Genomic DNA, 26,773 nt, shown 5'->3' with positions numbered 1-26,773 from the left:
TGGATAGTTTGAGCAAGCAATGTATAAAGGGGCAATGGACTTAAGCAAGGATAAAACGTTTAATTCTTTATAGATCTTTAAAAATATATTATGCCATATATGTTTAAAACACCATAGTTGTCATTTCGGACCCTGCTCACAGGGCAGACATAAGTTATTCTGGTCCATCCATGGGGGTTGAGATTGTTGTGTGCTCGGTTCCAAACTACTATCACTCTCCAAACTGGACCAAGTATACCCTTTCCTCACTTGACTTTCAAGACAGCAAGGGTGAGAGGTCAAATGCTTCTCAAGTAGGTAGTGTGGGACGCGAGAGCTTGGAGCTCAACATTAAACTAACAAGACACAACACATTTTGTCCAGTCCAGTGCTTATATTTTAGTTTAAAGAATGTATTCAATCTCACAGAAAAAATGAAATACTATTTCACAGTGAAATACTACACAGCTCAATAGGTTTCTCAGTTAAAGGGCTATAACCTTCTTTGCTATTTTCACTGAGGCACCACACTCCTTTGTGCACCTTCTCCCACTTATCAGTCCTTTAATGTCTACAGTACTCAGTGTAAGATGGGAATAGCCATTGATAAGGTACAGGCACAGTTCATTCAAAAACAAACCTACTGTCTAGAGCAGTGATACTCACAGTGCGGCCCTCCTGATCTCTACATGCGGCCCCCTGAGCAGCAGCAGCACTGGGCTGCTGTTTACTCGACTCAGCACTAACATAAAAATAAACAAATTATACAGCAAGCACTTATTTAAAGGTTAATTGCAGTTAAACAAAAGGAAGTAACTAGGCCCTTAACTTTAGGAACACCTTCATTTTTAAAGACAGCAAACATGTAAAAATGCCAAAGACTTTTCAAAATTCAAAAAGTGTATTTAATTGACCTGTAGAACCATTTCACCATAGTAAATCAAATTATTAAAGTGATGGATTTCAAACATGAATTTAGAAATGTTCATGCTTAAGACACAAGAATGTAATTAGTGATTACATCCAAGCACAGGAGATGGGTCTGGACAGCACACATCCTGAAGATATATACTTCAAGGTCCTCTTATATGTGATAATGAAGAAAAAGGAGGGAAATTGAAATAAAACAATTGCCCAGGGTCGCACAATTTGGTCAAGTGGAGAAGCCGGGATTCATCCCATGTTTTCTGGTTTCACATTGCTCAATTGAGTTGAGACAGTAGATATACATGCTTTGCTTCCTCTACACCCACTTTACACCCCCCTCCCACGCTGGCATCAATGCGGCCCTCGGTCACACCTAAGACCAAACTTTGCAGCCCCAGGGAAAATGTTTGAGTACCCATGGTCTAGAAGAACAAACCATTTCTAATAGCTTTCACTAATTTAAGTTTACCGGGCCAAAAATCTTATGTTCACAGAACAGAATTCTGTGTTTTCGGTCTCTCTTTCCACACACAGTTAAGCCCTGCTGTTACCTGGTCACTGCAGGTGCTATTTAGAACGTGCGGATGGGCTTCTTCAGCGTTTCCACTCCTGTGGTGGTGGCTCTTGTAACGGTGTGCCACAGGGCAGCACCAATGTGGCAGACGTATATGGTGACATTAATCTTCACCAGTAGGGGTCCTCCCGGGCCGCGTTCAGACACACTTAGATGTAACCGATGCACCTTCCAGGGCGATCATTAAAGGGTGGCTGTCGTTAGCAGCTGTGACCTCTGCCTCAATGAGGGTTTCTGCAATGGCAGTGACAAGGAATTTCTTCCAGCATGGCCAGGTACAGACCTACCTTTCCTCAGCCGGTAGTAAGGCTTCTATCCTTTAGACAGGACATTGGTTCCTCCAGCAGAAAATGCAGATTTTATGCAAGGTGATGGCTCTCACAGCAGATAGCAAAGATCTTTACTCCCAGCAGAAATATCAAAAACAGGAGCACAATGAATAGAGAGATCTTTGAACCTGGCTGTGGGCTGCTTTCCTGAAGTAGTAATGATGGAGAGACAAACTGCATCACCTTCATCAATAGAAACTGCAGCCCCATCTTCGTCACCCCTGCCATCTACCAAATAGCAGTACTCGGGTAGAACTAATCAGCAAAACTTTGCTAATAGCGTCCTCAATTAATTTCCAAGTGTTGTTCCTGCTCCATCCTCCCTCACTTCAGTGTGTGGGTCTCCACCCTTCCAGTCACAGGAACTCAGGCAATACACTTCCACTATCTTGGTAAGCCGTAAACTTACTCTGTCTTTTGCCAAGCTAAACCAGAGGCCATCCACAATCGACTCGCTGACTGCAGTACTCAGGCTCTCACCACACAGAGTCCTGCTACCATACATATGCTAAACACTGCACATACACAATCGCGACACACACGGAATGTGAGCACATGGTCTGGGTTCAGATGAAAGACTTTACATGTCAGGGGTAGATAGACCACACCCTTTCCTGGCACAGACAAAAATGTTATACAGTGGATTTTAATCAAGGGAAGGTTAAAATACTGGAAGAAAAGCCTGAGGAATTAAACTAGAGAAATCTTTACCTGTTGGAGATGTGTTTAGTGGCTAAGATGCTGATGATGGAGCCCAGAAACTTGGATTCTAATGCGAGATTTCGTACACCACCAAAGAAAGTGTGATGCTGGGCAAACCAATTAATCTCGATCACCCTCAAAACTGTCATTGTGGCTGATACAAGCATGTTTAATGTAAATCGCACCAGAGAGTTTATTGCTGCCCATGTAAGTTCGCACAACAGAAATACCTATACACATTTAAATTAACTATGGGAATTGAAAACTTTGGATTATCATCTTTGTTTCGTAAAGTAGTTGTATTGCACATTTGCACCCTCGCACTATACACCACACACATCAATTCTGGGAGTTCCCTCTTTTAGGCAAATCTACGATTAACTGTGCTTAATTCAAAAGGAATCAAGACATTGGAGCGACATAGGTGACCAAAGCATGAATGTTGCGCTCAGAACCCACACACTGAGGACCATCATCATGTCAGTGTCTTTGGTCGTGCACAGGTAAGGAACCTAGGGAACCTGAAAGTTTATGGGGAGGAGGGTTCAGAATGAGTTATATGGCTTACACTGCTCTCACTATCGTGACAATTTGTAGCTGGTAACTCAGTGCTCTCCCTAGGCACTTTGAATATGTTGGTTAATCCAGCGTATTGTAGGTATTGTTCCTGTCCCAGTCCAAAATAGCCACAGGCCTGTTCGAATGTGATGAAGCTCTCTCCCGGGTACAGATCCGCGAGCACGCTGCAGCCCCCCTCCTGCCATACCTGATATGACATATCGCGCAATATCCCAGACTGACAACTCCCTATCTTGGAGTAACCTCTTCTCCCAGTTGTCCCCTTTGGCAAACCATCTCGCTGCGTGCTGCAGTTGGGCAGATAATGCAAAATACTTACAGTGCCATGGACAAATTGAGAACCAGCGCCCTTGGTTGCTCCCCTTTTCTAGGAACAATTATATCCACAGCTATGGGAGATGATTTAGCTCAGGATGTGCACTCCAAGCTGATCTTCCTCAAAACATGTGCTATCTTCCTCAAATCATTGCCTACAACAACAAAGATGATTCCAGATATTTTAAGCTGCCACCTTCCTATTTCCTCACTGTTTAGACAGATTAAAATAGCCCCTCAAAGCAAAAATGTCTCACTGTGAAAAATATGTGATTGCAGTACAGTGCTGCGATGAGTTCGATATCTAGCTAGCACTCTAGAACATCCCAAATAAAGTAATTGATACAAAATAGTCTCTGAGCACTTGAAGCCAACTCGTTTACCCTAGAGAGGTTGGTGAATAGTTTACATAACACAAAAAGCTGTACACTAGTGTAGAAGTTGGAGTAAATATTTATTAGTTGAAAACATGGTTTTCCTTTATATGTTGCTGCAGAGTTAAATCATCAAGAAACTACAGCACAATGAAGATGGTGACAAAATTTCGGAGGAAGGCAATACATGCATTCTGAAAATGAAGTAAAAAGTCAACATAAAAACGTACAGAGCATTATAAACATAGGCAGCATGAGTATAAAACGTTTACAAACATCTCTTCAAAAAAATACTTTCTGTGTCCTCAGAGAACATATACAACATACATTTGCATTTTGTTAACTAGGAACTACAGACAAAACACAGAAACTGTGTGAATATTTGCATACTACAAAGATGAGATTATTAAAAGAAACCCAATTAGAAATCCCAAAGACTTTTATGTGCAATAGCACCGAGGGTGGGGTGAGCAGTAACAAAAGTCACCAAAGGATTAGAAATAAGAAAAGCCCTTATTTTCAGCAGCAAATTCTACAACTGTATACATGCAGTAGTGTGCTGAGAGAGTTTCTGATCCTATGTCTAAAAGTACTCTGCTCTGTTACAGTAACAATTGTGTATAACAGATATTAGTACATTGGAATGTTGAGAGCTCCACTGAAGACAATGAATTGGCTTAGGGCTTATAATGGGTGGTATAAGCCTTCTACTCTAACATTCCAATCTTTTTCTTTCGGTTTCTTTTTTTATAATTAAGAACATTCTACCCTCAAGAGGTTGAATGTTCTAATAGCCGTATAGCCCTTCTGCCTTGGGCTATACCAGTTGTTAAAGGCCCTCTGCCTTGTCTTAGGTTCTGGCCTGCGACTCAGGTCATCAACTTGGGTTCAGGGCCTTTAACAACCGGTATAGCTCTCAGCAGTGGGCTGCAAGGCCATAATATGAAATTATTTGATTCCAAGTATAGTGAATTTGACTATCAGCTGTTGACAGTGGTTAATTCTGTGAAATGATACGACATTCAAGATGCCATCCTAAGAATGAAGTAGGGGAGATCATACCACCAACGAGCAAACATTTAAATCTGATTAAACTTAGATAATAATGTTCATTATGTGTGGAACTAATAGCACAGGTATAATCTGAGGAGTTGGGGCACGCAGAAACTATGAGAAGCTTAAGATACATAACAAATAAATGCATAAAAGTGTCAGAGTTGTGGAGAACAAAAAGCAACATACCTTGTTAGTACTTTGTTAGCCTATATATGCATATATAATATTTGGTCCAAATTTCTCCACTTAGATGACGATTAGAAATTATTTTACTTCTATTATAAAGAACAGCGTGTAATTATTTTTTGGGCCTTTTGCCCCTAGAAATATTGGGTGCAACTACACCCTTAATTCATTGTGAAAACTGTTTTATTTGTTTTTTAAAACACCCTACAAGTATTTTGTTTGACTTTCACTTACAGAGGCCTGTATTAAAAATATCTTGTCACTCCCATCTCTACACAGTTAACTGACGGCTTAATATGTTCTTATTTGATATATATATCGTTGATTGTTGACATAACACTTTAAAAAAAAAAAAAAAGTTATTGATTTTTCATTTAACAATCGGTGTAATTAGTTACACATTAAATCCTTAGTATGTTAATACATATCATAATGTTCGGGCATAACAGATGTTCCATACTCTTGTTTACAATGTAACATTCATCGAAATCTTTGTCCTGCTGCCGTCAAATTCTATTCTTTAACATATCAATAGTAGAACAATAAGCTTATTTGCTTAGGTAGTGTGAGATGATCGGTGTGAGGAGCATCTGGAACATGGATGTGGGTTAGTAAACAATGCAAATTAATTTAGGATTGGGATGGCTGTTATGTCTTGGGCCTGTCCAACCCATTCACAAAAAAGGCTCAGAGTGAAATACGTGTCTGGGAATCCATAGTCAAGAAAAACGGATAGACCTTCTCCTTAAATGAGGCAAGGAAGGTGTAAATGTGGCACATGTTGACTGCATTGTAGAAAGACAGCTGCCCTTCATAGTCCAGGTATACCAGGATTCTCTGTGGGGCTGTATCCAGCTTCAGGTGTATCAGTGGGTTTTCAAAAGCCTGGTACTCACTTAAGACCATGCCTACAGCCCAGATCCCTTCTTGCGGCCGGAGTTTGATCTCTTTGGTGCACTTGACTGACTCCCGGGCAAGCCCTATAGCCCACCCTCTGCCGCCCGTGGTCTGCACGTTTGCCTCCCAGTAGTGCCTGCCCTGTGTGAAACCATCAGTTCCCAAGACACAGGGAGTTGCGCCCTTGGCATCTCTGTCTGCAGCTTGCTGCTTGGCAAATTTGTTTGTCACGGTCTTCCCATTGTCGTACAGGCGCAGATCTGGGTGGGCTGTTTTAGAGTTCAAGCAGACGTCCACTCGAGAGAAAGTGGCTAGAAGAGGGAAACACAGGAAGACATTAAGAACTCTGCATGATGTAGGTTATCGATCATCATGATCATCTACTGAAGCTCCCTGCAGCACTAAACAAAATATATTACCACAGAATCAATGCACATGTAGAATCTGTGTTATGCATATTTTCATTGAGAAAACTTATTTGCAGCTTCCTCTGCCGTTTCAAAGGTTCACAATACAAGTTCAGATATGAACCATGACGAAGCCCTTGAATTCAATGCATGGTTCTTAAATAAAATGTAAAAAAGGCAATGACCTGACCCTACATGAGGGACTTCACAAAGCACTAAGCACACTACTTGTAACCGGGGTACAGACCATATGGCAGTCTTTAAGGATATAACCAGTGCTTAATTTGTGAAAGAATGAGTACTGGTGCCCAAAGCTCTGCTCAGAAGCCTAAGGCCGGAATTATTAAATGTCTGTGGCAAATACCAAGGCCATGTAGTCTTCAATCCAACTCATGCCTCCCTAATCTACCACCAGACATTCACTGCCCCTTTTCTTTACTCTTGGAGGTTCCTGCTTTCTCGATTTGGGACAGTTTCTTCCATCTTTCTCCTTTTTCATCCTTCATATGTTTTGCCCTCTCTTGCGAAACGTCTAATGTGGAGAAATTAGTGTCACATGAACCCCCCCCTCCCCCAGCAACCACCGGCTCAAATTACGTATTGGATATAACCGAGTGCTTCCTCAGACTTAGCCGGTATGGACAGATGCAACACAGGCTCTTAAGACACGATGCTTCAAGAAGTACTTTCTTAAAGCACTGAAACCATGGGGAAAGGGCTTCCTAGAGAACTTAAGAGATAGCTACAAAAGTAAAACTTAAAAATTGCACGGTACCACAGTCCTTCTTCAGGAAGGACTTAATGAAGGCACTGAAGCCATGGATCTTAACCTTATATAGCTTATGATGAAAAACTTCACTAACCCAACCAAGAAAAATCTTTTCAGAAAGACCCCTGAAGCACTAACATCACAGATGTGCAGGGAGGATTTCAAAGGCATTGAGGACTTGGTTCTTGAGGATAGACGTAACCAAGACATTGAAGGCATGGGACAACAGAAAGAATTTAATGACTACTGTTTGCCCTCACTTTGGACGGTACATCTGAACATTTGTTTCTTATTTATCAAATGCAAGAGCACACAATTAAATGACAGGACTTTCTTAGGGCCTTGCATTGTGGGGGTTACTGCCTCTGTAAGCTATCGATCATGTGGGGAATGTACCGATCCCTTTGGCCTTGCACAAGAATGAATGAATGAATTTATATTTATATAGCGCATGGCTACCCTGGGGCCTCCCAGAACTGTTGTAGGCCAAGGATGCATCTTGGCACCTATCCTGTTCTTACTGTAAATCAATGGGTTGAATGCTTGCTTGCAATCCACAGGGAAGGATATGCCAAAAATCAAATTAACTGCAGCCCTGGCATTACTTTACGTTGACAGTGGTCTTGCTCTCACATGCCCCTATTGGCCCGAGGACCTTAACTGAATACTTTGCGCAGTTCATGGATAATCTAGATCTAGAGACGAAAATCTTAAATAAATAAAAAATAATAATAATAATTGGTGTATGATACAAAACCAAGCAAAATATGCCCTATTCGCACCAAGGGGAGACTGAGAAGGTAAACAGTTTCCCTTATGTGGAGATAATTTTTGACTTACGCTGTACATGGTTGCCCTGCACCTCTAAAGAAAGCCAGCATTTAAATCATTCTGTGGGAGAACTATTTGGTTTTGCTAGGAGGGAGGGTTAACAAACCTATTCGGCCCCTCAGTGAAGTTTAGGAATGTAAATGCCTACCTGTTTTAACCTACTGGGCTGGGATTTGGGGTTATTGTGATGTTTCCAACTTGCAAACAGAGGACAATTGATTTTGTGGGCAATTACTCGGGCTATCAGCATCCACGCCTCATTTTCTCTTGCACGAGAATTGGGCATAACATTGTGGTAGATCAAATAAAGCTTGCACCATTGCTGCTCTGGGTCTCAATTTGGGTTAACAAATATACTACCTTTAATCAAGACATTATTTCTGACTGTCTGGCATGTGATAAGGGTCACATGATTCCATGGCTGAAGTATATTGAGTCTACTACCAAAGCCATAGCCTGGCCCTGATCGGTTTGTGACCCCTCACTCTCTAGTGAAGGCAGATATAATAAGGATAAATACATTATACATGACATTTTGTAACACTTCCAGGGAAAAGAAGGAAATGAGGAAACCACTGATGCAGGATTATGCTATTGTCCAAACTCTAATAACCTTGAACCATATTTGACTTAGGTTAAGAACCCATGGGAAATACTGCTGTTGTCAAAATTTCAGCTGGGGACTATAAGATCCCAGCTATGTTTCCCGCTGGCCAAAATGATTTTGCGTCGGCCCCGATCTGCCTTGTGACAAGGCTTCAGTTCAAGTTTCTCCCACTTTGCCTTCTTTTGTTAATATCACAAATTCTTTACCAAGAATTATTTTAGACCATATGGTTTTTACCAGTATATATCAGCTTTGTATTTTGTTGTATTTGTTGTGCATGTTGCCCAATCAAACTTGTTTGTCTCCATGTGAGAAGTTTTTAAAATCTGCAATAAGCACACAAAACCAGTTGAATTTCTGAATCTTTTTTATTGTTTTAAATTGTTCTGCTGTATGAGAGATTAGAATTTATTTTCCTACAGCCAATCTTAACAATGATATACTAGAGAGAAAACCACCTGAAGATTGTGCCTCATACAGGCCAATTTTGCGCCTGAACATTTAAGTAAGAATATTAGCAAAACTGCTGGCCACCAGGCTGCTCCAGGTGATAAAGTTATTAATCCACCCCGATCAATCAGACTTTATGCCTGGGCGCAACACCTCACTTAACCTGAGCCTGCTATATGGCATTTGGGTACATGCCAAGAGGCTCCGTGAAGATGCTTGACGCTCATATGGCCTTCAATACCATTGAGTGGCCTTACATGGTCAAGGCCTTAGACAAGCTGGGCTTCGGCCCGCACCTCCTGGCGTGGGTACGTCTTTTATACACTGCTCTTCTGGTCTATGTGATGGTTAACGGTGGTACATCCTCTGCATTTCATCTGAGGGTGCGGCACACAACAGGTTTGCCCACTCCCCTACTCATATTTTCTGTAGTTCTGGAGCGGTAATGGCTTGGATCAGCCAGGACCACCTGATCCGTTGACTAAAATGGAAGGAGGACTGGGAGGACAGTATCTCCCTGTACGCGTATGACATCCTACTGTATATATCTGACACAGTCCCTACCCTAATAATGCACATCCTTACTCTGTTCCAAAGCTACTCGGGGTATACCACCAATTGGGATTAACCCCTCATTTACCTCCTGGACGAAGAAGCGCCAGGATTGCCCCGACACTGCATGGCCAAAGTCATGCCTGGGTGGTTCCGTTATGTAGGGACCTACATTACAGTGGATCTTGAGGTTTTCTGTGAAAGAAACCTGGAGCCACCTCCGGCACATCTCCAAGGAGATATACAACATTGGAGAACCCTGCCTGTGTCCCGTTTGGGGAAGGCCACCCAGTTTAAAATTATGGCACTGCCCCGCTTTCTATGTGCACTCCACAACACACCTTGCATGGTCCCGCCCACTTTCAAGCTGTTAATAACTAAATTTGCATGCAACGGGGACCAGCATGTTTTGCCTTAAAAAAACTGAAAAGGGGATGGTATGATGGCGGCATCGCCCTCCCCAACATACAAAAGTACTACTGGGCAGCGCAGCTTATCACAATTAATCAGTGGGCCATCTCACAGAAGGGAAAGTGGCTTATCGTCTAGACAGGCAGGCCATGCATCCAGGGGTTACCTCAGGGCTATATAGGGTACTTCATGCCCCAAATCCTTTTCGATCTCTACGGCAGTCATGTTCACTCTCTGGCACACAGCGCTCCATGCCTTCGCTGGCGAGGCAAACTTACATTGGCTACTCCCCTCTGGGATAACGTGCAGCTAGGGATCCTAGGAAAGCAGCAAGGATTTCACAAATGGGATCTCATTGGTTTCACCAAGGTGGGCAACCAGTGGAGACAGGGGGGTGGGAGGGCGGGGGAGTCATCTTATTTGCGGAGCAACAACAAGATTATGAAATGGCACCCACAGAGACATATAGGTCCTTGCAAATCCGTCACGTGCTCCAGGCAGTGTTACCAAAGAGAGAGGAGCTCCCAGAGTCCTCCCAGTGGAGGATCAACTCCCAATCGACATATGCCTAAGAAAGCGATTTCCCTCATGTATCGTAAATTGCTCAAAAAATCGCCTGACATCCTAGTTAGGCTACAGGAGCAGTGGGACAGAGATCTAGAGGGGATAGAAGTCGATGAATGGTTGGAAGCATTGGAATCCCCACGAGAAGTGGCTATTAGAGACAGGTTCCACCTTGTACAATTAAAAATCCTACATTGCAGCTATTTTGCATGCACCACCATGGCAAGGATGAGGAGGGTGTCAACCCCACTTTGTCACTGTGGTTTCAACCCAAGAGGGGACGTTTTTCCACATGATCTGGGGTTGCCCTGCCTTTCACCACTACTGGAACTCTGTGGTTGCTTGCCTGAATAAGGTGTATGGGGGCAGTTTGGAGGCCTCCGCAAAGTGGTTCCTACTCAACATCAGAGAGACCATGGATCTCCCCCTGTATTGAGCAGATTTACATGACAGTGGAGTTGATAGTGGAGAAACGCCACATTGCACGTGAGTGGAGGGTGGCCCAGGTGCCCCATCTGAGTGCCTGGAGAAAAGACATGGATTGGTGCATGTTGGCAGAGAGGGATGTTTATGAAGGAGGGGCTGCCAAAACACAATGGGTCAAAATATGTGGTAAGTGGAACGACTTCCAAGATGGAATTTGTACTCTGACCGATCCCACTGACTCTGGTGTTCTTCGCTTGGTACAACCTATTGGTGATAGGGCCTGATGTCTTCCCGCAGGGACAGGGTGAGGGATGGAGAGAGTTTCAGAACTTAATGTACTTCAGCGGATTCATGATTGTACTGTGACGCTAGAATGGTTCCTATTTAATGTTCATGTATTATTATTTTTTTCTGCAATAAAAAGATTTCACAACAATGCAATTTTTGTTTTATGTGCTTTTGTGATAGTTTTTTAAACTAATCAAATAAACCTTTTGATGATTAATACTAGAACATTTTACTCTGAACATATCTGTAAACTCTGATATACCCCAGGGATCCACCTATTTTTACATATTTTTATCAAGTCACTTCTTCATCTAATTCATCTAGAAATTCTGAACTCATTCCAATGTGGATGACACCAAAGAACAAGTTAATTACCTTTGTTAATGCTCTTTCTGGTGGATTTTCTAACTGCGGATTCATCACAGAATACTCTCCAAGAATGAGACTGGGTCCGGAAACTTTCTATAGCAGCGCTCCTGTTCACCACTAGATGGTGCTGTGCAGCTGCACACTTCACTCCACACTGCCATGGAAGTAAAGGAGCCACACAAGCATGTTTAGGCACTGACGCTAGTTTCCTACCATATTCAGGTCTCGCCTAGGCAGCGCATGCACAGTCTCTTTGAGACATGTGTCTTAAACATGCGCTTGAAGCACCTCCAATGTTTCAATTGGTTCCGGTTAATGCCCTTTGTAAATGGCTGCTTCTGATTGGTGAATATAGTTAATTCGTCATGCCTTTTGCTGTTTCGGACCCTTCCAGCAGACTGCCCCTGTTAAAAGTGTTCTTCCTTTATTTTTAAACTTATGTTGTTTTGTGGCACTATTTTCTATTTTGTTTGCCTCTAGAGCTTACTCCTGCCTGGGCAGCAGAGAGCTGCATAGGCAAGTAGCAGCCGTGCGCTATATAAATTACCATAACATTAACATTAACTATCAGTTATTCATGTGAGTAATACTTTTCTAAATGCCTAAAATTAATCCTGCTGACACTGTGAGCTATACAGATGACCAACCCTGCTATTTTCATCATCACAGCTATTATTAACAGCCTCCTCTGTGCCGTCTCGCTCCATGCAGTGCAGGCATCGACTGCTTTTATTAGTTACGGTTTGAAAAATACAATGCTCCAAACGTACCAGTTCCCCGCAGCCCCCTTGCTGGGTTATCTCCCTTTTTAATCTCCTCTGGCTCTTGGGTGTATTATCTTCATGATTTTCCTCATCCTTGGCTGCCGAAGGGAGAGGCGGGGGCATGGGGCTCTGCCGCCAACTGCAGCGATTCCAGGGGTTGCAAAGCCTACCATATTCAGGGTCGCAAATTCTGCTTATATATATAAAGGCAGTATAATTTGAAGACAAAATACTCAATATAGGTGACGTAGTAAAACATACACATAGTTTAAAAATGCCCTCGTTTTAGTAGAGTGCTCTGGCCCTTTTAGCTAATGGTTTATCAGTATTATAGATTGTTTGGTAATGCTGCTGAATTGCACTTCAAATGCGTTTTACAGAGGAATGCATTTTATGCCAAGCAGCATGCAACTTAATATACATAGAAATTCAAAATACCCACCAGAACTGACATAGATGAAGTCAGTAAATAAAACTCTCGCTGAAACAAGAATGGCAACCCAAAGCATTTAACTCAGAGAGCTATTTTTGTTAGTGGTGGTGTACCTTATGTGTATGTAAATTAAACTTTAGCCGAACCAAGGACAGAAACTTAATTGCCTTAAGACAGTAAGAGCAGTGATGCTCCACTGGCTATCGAGGAACATGGGACATTAATGTAAGTGGGTATCTCAGTAAGAATAACGCTGACACATTTTTATCTTAGTTAACCATGTTTGACTCTCCACACTGGCCCACCATCCAGTAATTATTACTGCTACAGCAACTTTCGGATGAGAGTTTCTATAACGCCTACATTCAGCTGAATTGCACTTTAAATGCGCTTTGCAGTGGAATGCATTTTATGCTAAGCAGCATGTAACTTAATATTCATAGAAATGCACAATAGCCACCAGCACTAACATAGATGAAGTCAGTAAATAAAACTCTCTGATTAAAGGTTGTGCTGACATGGAATGTAAACAACTGTTGGTACCAATGTACTGACCCTTAACTTGAGAGTTTGGTCCACTCCACAGCACGAGGAAGCAAGAGGGGGTTTGAGGAATTTGTACTTAATACAAGAGCATTACCAAAGATAATCGATTTGTTCTTCTGACGGATACTTTTAACTACAGATTTCTCACCTTAGAACAGATACCAAAGCAGTACCTTCCCACAGAGGAGGGTCTGTGGTATGGACTCAGACCAAAAAGTCTTGCAGGACCAAACTGCTGTCAAGGCAGTAGTTCTTTGTGAACATGTGAACTAGCGTCCACGTTGCAGCCGTGCACATGTCAAGGACAGGCTCTAATTGTGCCAAAACAGGGGCAGCAGCCTTAGCCCTGGTTAAATGGGCTATCGCAACCTTCTGGAAGCTGCTTTTTGGCCAGTATATAGGAGATCTTATTGCAGAAGCCTATCCACCTCAACATGGCTGTCTTCTACACAGCTTTCCGTTTCTCTGCGCCAGAGGACCCCACAAGAAATTGATCGTCCTTTTGCCGGTCCTTGCTACGATCAATGTAAAACATAAAGCCCTCTGGGGGACCAACAGACTGAGTCTCTCCTCCTCTTCTGAGGGGGAGCACACAGGCAGAGTGATGAATTGCTGCATGTACAAAAGAGTCAGAACTGGTGGGGAGAATGAAGCTCAATTCCTCACCACCAACTTGTCCGGGAAAAAAAGTTGGGTAGGGCGGTTGCATTGAAAGTGCCTGGAGTTTACTCACAAGATGAGCTGACATGATTGCAATGAGGAAGACTATATTTAAAGTCAGGGGACGCATTGAGTAGTTATGCATCAATTCTGCTGAGGTACACATGAAAAATGTCAGAACCCAGCTAAGCTTCCATTGAGGCACCACAAACAGTTTGGGAGGCTACATGTGTTTGCCCTTTAATAAATCACATCACAGAAGGTGTTTTAAACTAGGTTGGCTGGTCTGGCAAGCATAGGGCGGCCAAAATGGACACCAAAAATTAATGGAACCCACTGCAAACCGTACTGGGCGAGAGATATAACAAACAAAAGGACTTCTGACAATTCTGCTTGTAAGGGATTGGTCCTGTGGCAACCACTCCAAGCCACAAATTTGTCCCAGAACCTGGCATAAACGGATTTTGTTCAGGGAAGCCTAGCAGCAAGGATGACACCCAGCACTTTAGGCAGCAGATCAAACAGTCAGTTGCTATTGTGCAGTCTCCACACATGTAGGTGTAGATTACCCAGAAGTGGGTTAAGGATCCTGCTCTGTTGATGTGACAAAAGGTCAACACAAAGTGGTACCCTGATAGGAAGACAGACACTAATGCCCAGAAGGTCTGGGTACCACACTCTCCTGAGACAGGTGGAGCCACTAGGATGACTTGTTATTCCTGATCTACTTCACAATTCAGGGCAGGAGAAGCAAGGGTGGGAAGGGGCAAGAGTCCTGTGGACCATTCCAGCTAGAATGCTTTCCCCAGAGAGTATTCTTGTGGACATTCTAAGACGTGTAACCTTTGACATCGCAGGTTCTGCATTGCATGTTGCAAAGCAATCTAGCCATAGTTCACCCCACTACTGGAAGACACCCAGCACCATTCCTTCTTGGGATACAGAGCTACGTCCTCTGAGACCTGGATGGCATCAGTCAGACAGACTAGATGCAGGGTCCACTGGAACTTCAAAATTCATTGCAGAGTCTGCTTATGCCACCTTGCATAGCTAAGGATGCAGGAGATCCAGGCCAAGAAGCCTCAGAGCTGCTCTCACTGTGATCCAAGGCCATGAAACATTGGGATCACATCCTGAATATCCTGGACTGATGACGATGAATGGAAAGCCTTAAATTCACCTGTGTCCAAGATAGCCCAATGAATAGAAGCCTCTGCAAGGGAGTCAGGTGGGACTTTGGCTTGTTGGTAGTGAACCCCAAAGACGTAAAAAGATTCACAGATATGGCAAGCCCTTCTTCAACAGCCAGTCATCGAGATATAGGAATAATGATATCCCGACCTCTAAAGATGGCCAGTGACCATCCCTGTTGTTAACACCCATGGGGCACTGGTTAGGCCAAAAGGAAGCAGAGCAAACTGAAAACACTTCTGACCTACTTTGAACCAGAGATGTGTGTGGGACTGCAGGACAGGTGTATGAAAATTTGCTTTCTGCAGATCCAAGAAGACCATCCAGTCACCCGGGTCCTGAGCAGAAGTACCTCGGCCGGCGTCAGCATTTTTGAATTTGTCCTTCTGAAGAAAAGCTTTCATATGCTGATGTCCAGAATAGGCCTGAGGCCCCCTTTGCTCTTCAGAACTAGGAACTAGTGAGAGTAACAACTAGGCCTAGGCAAAATTCGAACTACGCTGGAATAATCAGAGTCATTTTGGTAAATTTGTGGTACGCTTGTAAAGTGAAATTACTGAAAATAATGTGATTACACCTGCATATGAAATTTGGGCCAAAAATTCTTCCAACATGCTGGCTGCTGCTGCTCCTGTTTTGTTGTATTTAGTGCTATTTTCTTAGCACAAAACGCACCCTTGGGTCCATTTTGCATGCAAAGGTGCATTTTGTGTAAAAAAAAATAGCGCTAAATGCAGGGTTATGCTCCTCATTTAATTTCACATACTTTTGCTGTAATTTTGAATAATTAAGCTATGGAAAATTACACAAGTTATGCCCAGCATTAGCAACAACCCCCTTCTTTTTCTTAATTTGAAACCCTTTCAATGGCACTTTTAGAGAAGAGCAACAATTGCACCTTCTGTAATAGAATGGATAGGTGCTTGCCTGAAATCTACTCTAAGGTGGGATGGATAGTGATGGAGATAGAAAGAAACCGTAGAGCATAACCGATTTGAACAATCTTTAAGACTCATCTGATGGGATGTGATGGATCGCCACCCTGTGAGGAAATCTAGAACCCTGCCCTCCTTTGGTTGGGCTTGCACTACTAAGGGTACACTAAAGTTGTTTGGTTGCAGGGAAAGAGTAACTGGAAGACTGATCCCCCTGCTGGTCTGCACGTTGATGCCAGGCCCACGCCCACTGCCTTGAAGTACTGTGTGATGTGTTACACTGGTTGGTTCAGCTGTTTCTGTCTGCATGCCAGTTATCTGGAAAAGTCTAAAATGCTGTACCTCTACTGTGCTTAAATTGCTCCAAGGGGCGGGAGTCTAGACAGCTGTCTCCCGTCTATTTCTTCCCTCTCAGCCTGGACGTTCTAATTAAAGTGGCCGCAAGGACGATGCGGGGACCAACCAGAAACGGAATACGAGGCACACTTTGGAAGCATGTTGGCAGGGACAGAGGTGCCTAGCTAGCTGCACATAAGGTATTTTGAGGCTAGGCCACCAACATGTCGGCTGAGACAACATGGCACTGTGGCGTACAGACACCAGAGGAAGTCTGACCGGTACCTGGAGAATAGAGATGGCTGCGCCAATCTGTCATTAAGCAAGAATATTAAGCAAGAACAAGCAGCCATTGGCCAAAGAGTGGATGATCTAGAAACCACCTTGGATCATAGAGAGGAGGACTTGAAAGCGATGAAGGAGCAGATTTAGGTCTTGCAGCTCCTCCTCCAATACCCTGAAAACCTTTCAAGGCATAAGAACATCAGAATCCGAGGAGTACCATGAAATGCAAAGGAGGCCATCCAGATAATCGCACTGACAATTGAAAAACGTAAGCTGGGTTTTCAGGAAGAGACCATGTCGGGTCCTGCACTGGTTGCTGACTCTGCAGCTCCAGAGAAGAACAGGAAGGCAACATATCTGTGACAAGCCACTCAATCACACAGCTGGGGTGGGGAACCCGTCACCAAAGATGGCCACCCACATCAACACATTTACATGGCAACTATGTAAGATGGCAAGCCCGCACAAGAATACACCCATATAAATGAAAGAGGAAACAAGAACTGCTGCTTCAACGTATGGAACAGAAAGCCGATGAGGTGTTGAATGTCCATGTGTGAATCCAATTTTTGTAAAGGAATACTCGAGGCTACTGAAGTAGGATTCACCAAAGATATGTATATGTGGAAAGAGCTGCAATCCTTGCCCCCTTTGTAAAGAGAAAGCATGTTTCTATCTGTTCACTTCCAGTGCTCACTATTGGTCTTCCCCATTTTGTTGTACATTTTATTTCCCCCTCTGCCATTCCAGTGCTCCAGGTTACTCTCTCCCTTTCAGGTCACACTTTGTTACTCTGCTTTTTCCAGTGGATACTTTATGACATATTTCTTTTAAAGACCTTCTTAAATTAGTTGGCTAGGGCAAAAAAATATTTGAAGAATCTTGCCTCGCCCTTGTGTAGTGTGTTTGGAGAGCAAAACTTCCAGAGAAGTGCTGTGGGGTGCAAGAATCAAACAACTCAAAAAACAACGTTTTAAAAACATAGGAAGATAAGGAACAAAGAAAAATTAGGAAAAAAACATTTATTAGATAAAGAACTAAAAAACAGTTGTCGAAAGGCATTGGCAAAGCCAATAGGTTTCATACTCTCACTTGGGTGTTGATAATAACAATAAAAAATGACTGCTGCAACGCAAAACATTTTTAAAAGGATTGCCTCCTGTAAAGATAGAGAATTAACATTAAAAAAAACAATTGTTGTACAAAGACCCATTCACATATCAGGATGTGTCATTCGTAGGGGTACGCAAAACTACCATTATAATGAATTTTCATTAGGTAGGTCGCAACTTGTGACTCCCTGTGATTGGCTGCGAATGCAGTGTTGGTGGCTTATGAGGGAGACCAGCCTAATGACTTTGGATATACTTTTCTAAATGGGAAACATTTTTAAAGCAACCAATGTCCACTCTATTTCTCAGGTGCCCATATCACCTCAATGGTTTGCCAACTCGCACAAGACTTAGTAATATTCTAGTTCCGGTTAAAATATGATTTATAAATGTTCGTGCCTACTTGAAAGGCAAGAAAAACCCTGTATTAATTTATCCAGAGGTTTATGAACACATTATGCTAACAGACACCTGCATAAAGAGAAGCAAACCAGAAGTCATAAAGAGCACTTCCCTCCATCTACTTTAGATAACACAATGCTCCCTTCTTAGTACCACCTTGTCTCATTTTGTAACTTCCCATGGCGACACCCTCTGTTACGTGTGTTGTTACTCGGTAGTCTTTAATTGCAGCCTCCAAGCACTATTTTCTCAAATACCTCCTACATTGGACAACGCTCTCCTAACGCTTTTTAAAAAATGTATTTTTATTGCAAAGGCACCGAACGCATCTGCAATGCAATGGTTCTGCATTTGCGAGAGTTTGAGCTTTTGGCACGGTAAATGACAATGCTTTTTATTTATGTTTTAAAAACAACACATGAATAAAAGGTATTGTCATTTACAATGCCAATAGCTCAAACTCTCGTAAATGCGAGACCTACTGCATTGAAAAAGCTTGTTGTAGATAGTAAATGGTTGTCATATTGTCCAGCAGGACTAGGACAACATTGTGAGATAGGTGAGGAATGAAAGCCTTTAGTGCCAAGATCGCCTGAAACTCCAAGTAGTTGATGTGTAGGGATTGATATTTGGCATCCCACAGACCTTGTACTGTAAGGTCTTGTAGGTGGGCATCCCAAATCATCTCTGATGCGTCTGTGGTGAGACTGAGGTGAGGAACAGGGTCTAGAAAAGGCCACCCCTGTAGCAGGTTGTTGGTGTTCCACCATTGCAGAAAACAGTGAGTGTGGCGGTCTATCATCACTGGATCTTCGAGGTGACCCTGTGATTGAGACCAGTGGCGAGCTAGACATTGCTGTATGGGATGCAAATGTAACCTCACGTTGGGAAGTGTGGCAATGCAAAAGGCCATTATTTCTAGCAGACACACCGCAGTCCGAACTGTGAGAGGTGTGTTCGGTTGGAAGTGTAAGAGTTACCTGAAAGTTCTGAACTTGAGCGTGACTGGGATAGGAAAGTCCTAACTGTGTGTTGAGGATTTCTGCTAAGTAAGGTTCAATTTGGAGAGATTGAAGGTGAGGCTTAGGGTCATTTATTGTAAAACCCAAGCTGTGAAGTAGATCGACTGTCAATTGAGTGTACTGTTGGTAGGTACTGGCTTTGATGAGCCAATCACCCTGGTAGGGAAATATGTGAACATTGGGTCTTCTTAGATGTGCTGCCACTACTGTCAAACATTTTGTGAACACCTGAGGTGCCGTAGTCACTCTGAAAGGTAGAACTTTGAATTGGTAATGTTTGCCTGCTATGACAACTTTGAGGTATTTGCGGTGTGGAAGTTGTATAAGTATATGCAAATATGCATCCTTCAAGTCCAGTGTTACCATAAAGTTGCCCTGTTGGAGAAGTGAAATGACATCCTGTAGTGCAACCATATGGAAATGTTCCGATTTATTGATTGAGGGTTTGGAAATCCAAAATTGGGCTTAGTGACCAGTCTTTTTTGTGAATGAGAAAGTATAGAGAATATATCCCCGATCCCTGATGTTGAAGTGGAACAGGTTCTATAGCCCCTCTGAGAAGAAGGATTTTGATTCTTGTTTGAGAAGTATTGGATGAATCTGTGACAACCTGTGAGTGCGAGGTGGGATGTTGGGTGGTGTGGTAATGAGCTCCAGACAATAGTCATGCTGAATAATGGCTAGTACCCATCGCTCTGTGGTGATGGATTCCCAGACAGGGTAGAAAGATTGTAGTCTGCCCCCCGACAGGTGTGGAGTGGTCAGCGCTAAGGATTGGGAAGTCACTGCTTTCCAGTGGGTGTTGCTCCACGGACAGAGGCACCCCTGCCCCTTCCCTTATTGTTTCTGCCTCTCAAGGAACCTCTAAAAAAAGGCCAAAAAGGCCTTAATGTATGCAGACTGAACTTGTTATTGTTGGGAGGTGACAGAGTCTGTGGTGTTAGATTTGTATGCACCCCTGTAGCCTGTGCGACAGAAGGACCCTCTAGGAGTTGTCGTCCGTTATGCTCTCATAGCCTTAGCTGTGTCGGTATCCTTTTTCATTTTATCAAGGATAGTGTCTAATTGTGGGCCAAAGAGGCATTGTTTGTAAAACGCATATTTAGGACTGCCTGCTGAACCTCTGGTTTAAAGCCAGAACACCTAAGCCATGCGTGTCATCTGAGTAGCAAGCTGTTGTGGACACCCTAGCAGCTGTACCCGACGCATCCAGATAGAGTTATTGGTGATGGCTTGACCTTCTGTTACAAATAATTGGCCCCATTTGCGGTGTACCTCAGAAAGGTTTTGTGAGAGTTCCTCCATCTCATCCCAATAGGCTCTGTCATAGCGTGCCAGAGGGAGTCATTGTGCGACTGCCCCCTTCCAGTCATCAATCTGTTATTCTGTTACACTGCAGATTGTGCACACGTCCACTGTCCCTCCTGCCAAAAGCACTATGCTGGTGTCCCCGCCCCAGCATCCACAGCAGGTGTCTCTGTTCTCATGCTCACCCCCACACTGAGAATGGTATGCACGTTCATACTGTATGATGTGAGGAAATAAACTACTGTGGCAGTGAAATATTTATTTAAGCTGGATCTTAACGTGCTGCCCCCCTCATATCCTCCTTACCTGGACCTTTAGCCGCTTTCACTTGCGCTGCGTAAAACAAAAGGGAATAAAAAGTCAGATGTTCAGGAAATAAAAGCTGAAAGACAATCTGAACAATAGCAGAGCTGTGCATCTGACTCACCTAGTTCTGCCTCAGCGTCAACTGAAAGCAAACAGAAAAGGGTAAGGGTTAGTGAAGTCCAAATAGGAACCATGTGATCAACTTATTTATTTAAAAGCAGTTAGACGTACCTAGTTTTCTCTTCAACTGCTCTGTGGAAATAAAGAAAAAAAGTGTCAGTGCTGGTCATCTGTAAAGACCTTCAGAATTACTTCAAATAACTGATCCCTTCGGAGGAATCCATTTGCGTCCTCTCTCACGCCACCGGAGAGCTTTCCTCTTTGCAGCTTCAGAAAGACAACGGACAACTATGGGGCCAATTAGAAGTGGTTGGGTTATATACCACGCTAGTGCCACAATCAGAATTACCAATACCGGCAAGTATTACCGTTCCTTTTCTACGACATCATGAGTTTTCACACAAGAAAGGGGAATATTATGGGGGAAGCAGTGTTTTCGTGCATGGATATACGCCATAAAAACAAGGGCAGCGGTAATCCTATTCCAGTCACGCAAAAAAAGCATTTCCCAGCCCACTTGGAATCGTGTACTATAAAGAAGAGACCTATTTTGGATCATGGAGTATTTTTGAATTCTGGCTACAGGCGCGCAATGCCCCTAGGGCTCAGAGGGCTTCAGCCACCCCCCCGCATGCCCCCCCCCCCCGCCCTTTGTGTGTCGGCCCAGGATGAGGCAGCTTTCCGGGGATACACACAGACAGTTCTTGAGCTGCTGTGGTCTGGCATCTTATCACAGCCGCACCCGAGTGTTTCACAGGTCTTTCAAAGACCATTTACATGATAACGAGGGTTTGTTGTTTGTTTTTTCACCCTTCCTAGAACCCCTGCATCTTCACTTTGCCTGTTCCTTAACCCCTTCTGTGCCACGCCCTTTCCCCCTCCTGTGCCGGGCGTTTTATTAGTGGGTGGGGTTCATGACGAGATAGTCTCGTCATGGGCACAGCGCGACCGTGCTCCATGACGAGACTATCTCGTCATGGGCACTGAAGAGGTTAGAGTTGCCAATTACTTTTGCTGCCACAGTGTGAGAAGGCATTTCCTGAAAAGTAACCTTAAGCTTTGTTTAAAAGCAGTTTTATACAGCTCGAACTCCACCCGAAGGTATCGAGGCACTTTACATTTACAGTTACATTATACATAGGCTGTCCGGTTTTAGGTTTAAACCTATAATAACTGATAAAACCCCACCGGACGGGAAATAGCCCTCACCAGTGTAAACATATAAACACTGAAAAAAACCCTGCACAACCACAAACTAACTGCCATTCAAAGAAAGGAAAAGGAGACTGAAAGAGTCATTTTTATTTCTTCCTGAATGGGCCAATACAATGTAACTTTGTAATATAAGGTAGCAGTAAGAAAGACTGGGCTAACATTATTCTGCTTGAGTTTTGATATGTCCCTGAAATATTGTTTCTTCGTCCTTTTTTCAGTTTTGTGGTCTTAGGTCTAAAGATACAGGGGTTAGAATCATGTTTTAGGTGTTGTTTATTTAGTTTATTAACTATAGAGAATCAGGAAATATCTAAATCATATTTGATTTTTTGTCTACGTTTAAGTCTTTCACTGATAGGAAAAATGTAGGTTTCATAAGAATCTTTCCCAATATGTACCATCACATTTACCCACAGAGAATGGGTAAAAACCCTTGATACATCAGCCCCCTTTACTAGTGAGTCAGTATTGAAAGTAGTTGAATTGCCAAACACCCCAGGCTTTAAACATTCAATGAAAGGTATAGTGACATGTATATGTGAAAAGAGTACAGTCACAAAGCATCTGGGAACTGGTGAAAACATGACACCAGACTTTTGGAAAACATGGAATGCAGTGTCACTTGGAATGCTGCTGCAAAAAGTTCTTACCAAGTTCAACAAAGATTGGAGTGATATTGTTTGTATTTGCAATGATTCGGCTACGTATATGAAAAAGTTGTGTGATGACCTGTCAAAATCGATACTTGTGCTGTAGTGCTTCCCTGTAGGAGATCCTTGCCACTTGTTAGATGGCAATCTGAAAGCATCTTTACAATCTTCAGAGTTAGTGAAGAATGCTATTGACTTTTTAGTCCATTCTGGTGCACTGTTTTGTTATGCGTGGGAACTAAAACACAAATATTTCTCATTTTGTGCTTTGTGTGGCATCAAAGAAAGAGTCATCCCAACTGTGTCGCTTATCTGGTGGTTCTCTGTCCTAGCGGCCTTGAATGCTATATTATCCATGTGGCAACTGTTAACAGAACTTTTACAGAGTGATGATGCAAACAGCAAGAAATATGAGGATCTTTGGTCACATATTGATGGTAATTTGAAAAAAGTACACTCTAATGCATTCTTAGAATTTTACAGGAAAGCATGACTGCTGTAGTGGACATAACAAAAAAACTACAGTCTGAAAACACCCTTGTCTGGAAAGTGTTCAGCATAATTCGTGTAGATGTGAAACATCTCCTTAAGAGCAAGCTGGGTGACACTTTTAGTGACTTTGGCACTGCAACATGTTCCATGTTAGAGTGCTTGCCAGTTGGTAAGCAAAGAAATGTTGAGGAGCAATTCAGGAACTTTTATTTTACAATGTATGAGAAATAGCCCATCCCCAACCATGGCTTTTTAAGCCAATGAAGACTCACTGTGGTACTCTGCACAAGTTATAGATCCCTTCCGTAAAGGGAAATTTTCTCCAGCGTTTCAAAAGTGCTGCCTCATTTTTGACCGCTTCAATAACTCTGAGGGCAAATGCGCCCAGTTCAACAGATATGTTGCAGAACCTGTTGCAGAGAATCACAATCTTCAGGTGCACCAGTATTGGCATGGAAAGCTATGCCAGTGGGCAGAGTTAGCAAATTGAGTACTGGATATTTTGGCATTGCCTGTCTCAAGTGCCAATGTTGAGAGGGCCTTTTCACAGATAAAAGTTTACATGAGAAGGAAAGAGCTAGCTTGCATGACCAAAGACTCAGTTAAGAAGTATTGTATGGTGTACTACGATAAGTTTGATTTGTAAAAATGCATTTGGACCTCATATACATTGTACGTACACTGTCTATATACCATCCACTATCAGTGCAGAAAGCAAGCAATAATAAAAGCAAAAAGTTCCATAAACACCGGAAAAACACTGTTTCTGTTCTTTTTAATGGTGCAAAAATGTGTAACCACTGATAACCACTGTTTTTTAAAGGTATTGAAATCACTGAAAAAACCCCACCAGAATTTACCAAAAATAGAAACTGAAAACAGGAAAGCCTAATTATACAGGATTGCAGCCCAATGGCAGGGCACATTGCTCGAAGTATTAGCCCCCACCTTGAAATTTGGCTCTACATTGCTGGAAGTATTAACCCCCCCCCCCCCCCCGCCGAAATATGGTTCTAGTAGCGCCCCCGCCTGGACTGTCCTATGCATCTTGTGATGACTATATCTTACAATATGCTTGCTATTCATTTTATGTGACTGTATGATTGATAATTACAATTCTTATGTAAAGCGTTCTGCTACACCTTGGGTCTAGTTTGTGCTATAAAAAACTGCTAATAAATAATGATTACATTGCTTTTATAACATTGATGCTTGCTACACAGCGCATGAGGGAAAACAGCAGCTGATACATAATTCATGAAACAATTCTGATGACAGTATTTATAGTAAATGTCTTACCGTTCTCCTCAGTCACACGGGCTAACCAAATAAAAGAGAGAAAATTAAGTGATGTTGTCACATCTTTGCTTTCATGTTCAAAATACTGGAATGGGTATAAGAGAGAGGAGATGGAAAACAGAAAAAGTGAGGGAACGAGACAGAAAGAGGATGGAGAAATAAAAAATAAATGAGTTGGGGAAAGACAGATACAGATAAAGATGAGAAAGAGAAGAAAAGAAGAGCAAAAGAACGAGTTGGGTTCCGAGAATAAGGGCAGAATAAAGAGAGACCGAGATGGAAACTGAAATAGAAACACGAGATACATGGGCATAGATAAACAAGTTACATACCTCTGTGGATACTTTACATAGCCAGACTCTTCACCTCAGAATACTCCTCAGGCGCCAGACTGGATCTGGAAATGTGTTCAGGCAATGCTCCCATGCGCCACTAGGTGGCGCCATTGTGTCACATGCTGTTCCTGTAACGCACTGAATGTGCCAGAGGCTTTTCACAGGTTTTTCTGGAGATGTGCAAGCCTCTCATTGATATGCCCTTTGATGGCTCTCGTCTTTCTAGATACACAGCTGATTTTAACCCGGAGCGTTTTAGGGTCAGTAGAGCCATGACGCACTCCCTGGGTCTGTTGACCCCTGCTAAGCAGTTCCATTTTCAGCCCAGAGAATATAAATGCTACTGCAGAGAGTTTTGGTCACTCCAAGTGGTACAGCAGCCACCGTAGTCCTTTTCGAGACCAGTGATGTGGGTGCGGAAGAGAATGTGTAGGCCATCAGAGGCACCAGTCCTCCTCCTTGCAGCAACAACCATTAAGCCAATTTAGTTTACCCTTCTAGGCACACACCCATCCTGTGGGTGGCAGGGTTCAGCATTTCCTCCCATGGTGACAATCGCCCAGGTCAAGAGGATGGATCCTTAAGCATGGATATGTCCGCAGATCACGAATGGTGCCTGCATCGCCAAATGGTGATCTCCACTTCCCAGCAGTGGGTAGAACCCTGGCTGGATCTTTTTTGCTGCGGTCAAGAACGTGCATTGTCAAACATTTTAGACATTTAGCGTTTCTACAAGAACACTTGCTAGGAGTTGCATTCTGGCTAGATGGAACGCAAGACCCCTGTACACCTTCTCATCCCTGTTTCACCTGCCCCAAGTTTTGAAAAACATCAGGGACGACCAGGCTCAAGACATCCTAGTGGCTCCGCGTTGGGCCAGGAGAGTGTGGTACTTGGAATTTCTGGCCATGAACATCTGTCCTCCAATCAGGCTACCACTTTGGGAGGACGTTTGTCACAGCAGCGGGTCCTTCACTCGGATCTCCACAATCTACACTTCAATGCATGAATACGGAGTGGCGGCAGTTCACTACGCTTGATCTGCTGTGTGAAGTGATGGATGTCATCCTTGCCACTAGGTGCCCTTCGATGAAGACCATTTATTCCGGGCGCTCGGACACATTTGCGGCCTGGTGTGATATCCGCAGGACTAACCCCTTTCGAGCAAAGCTTAGATGTTCTTTTGTTTGTTTTATCTTTAGCCCAGAAAGGCTTTGGAGGCTAGGAATTTGTACACTGCCATCCAGGGTCGGATTGGTAAGGCGGGCAATGGCCGAGGAGCCGGTATTAAAGTTCCAGCTGTGGGCTGCTTTTTTGGCAGCCTGGGGGGCCGATTTGGGCAGTGTCTGGTGTGTTCAGATGTCGCCAGAGGCCCTGTGTGGCCTTTCTGGAGGCAGATGAGCGTCCATAACCTCTCTTTTATCAGCGGGCAGAGGTGTCACTCCCTTTCTCTCGCTGGGCCGGCCAATTAATGGGTGCATACTGAGCGGGGGCAGGGGGCCTTAGCAGAAGTGGCCTCACTTGCTTCCAGGTGTTGATAAAACTTAACCGAAGCAGTGTTTTGAGGAAAGGCAATATGCAAATGTGGGCCACTTTCTTTTGGCGTGCCCGGGACGATTTCTAATCACATTCCAACGCTCCTCCCATCCCAGGGCGCGGAAAGAGATTATGCAAGAAACTGATGTTAGCCTGCAGGGGTGACGCATAAAAGCAGCTCTAATCCATGTCTATCGGTGGAGGAAAACACTTGTACCAGCACCCCTCCCATTG

At 43.3% G+C, this 26,773-nt stretch overlaps 1 protein-coding gene across 1 annotated transcript in view; it reads right to left on the bottom strand.

Moving 5' to 3' along the window:
• Positions 1 to 3,840: 3,840 nt before the first annotated feature.
• The window catches only part of LOC146811714 (butyrophilin subfamily 1 member A1-like), a 226,686-nt gene continuing 203,753 nt past the window's right edge, over positions 3,841 to 26,773 (bottom strand). Inside the window, exons 9-13 of the mRNA XM_085618710.1 lie at positions 24,669 to 24,689; positions 21,124 to 21,144; positions 21,014 to 21,034; positions 20,893 to 20,919; positions 3,841 to 6,229 (exon numbers count right to left, since the gene is read on the bottom strand). Coding sequence (XP_085474836.1) covers positions 5,709 to 6,229; positions 20,893 to 20,919; positions 21,014 to 21,034; positions 21,124 to 21,144; positions 24,669 to 24,689 — 611 coding nt within the window. The 3' untranslated portion in view covers positions 3,841 to 5,708. The remainder of the gene's footprint in view (positions 6,230 to 20,892; positions 20,920 to 21,013; positions 21,035 to 21,123; positions 21,145 to 24,668; positions 24,690 to 26,773) is intronic.

This window comes from Triturus cristatus, chromosome 7 (assembly GCF_964204655.1).
Source record: "Triturus cristatus chromosome 7, aTriCri1.1, whole genome shotgun sequence".
Classification (NCBI taxonomy): Eukaryota; Metazoa; Chordata; class Amphibia; order Caudata; family Salamandridae; genus Triturus; species Triturus cristatus.
Note: the sequence above shows the minus strand (reverse complement) of the source record. Positions and strands in the feature narration are given on the sequence as shown.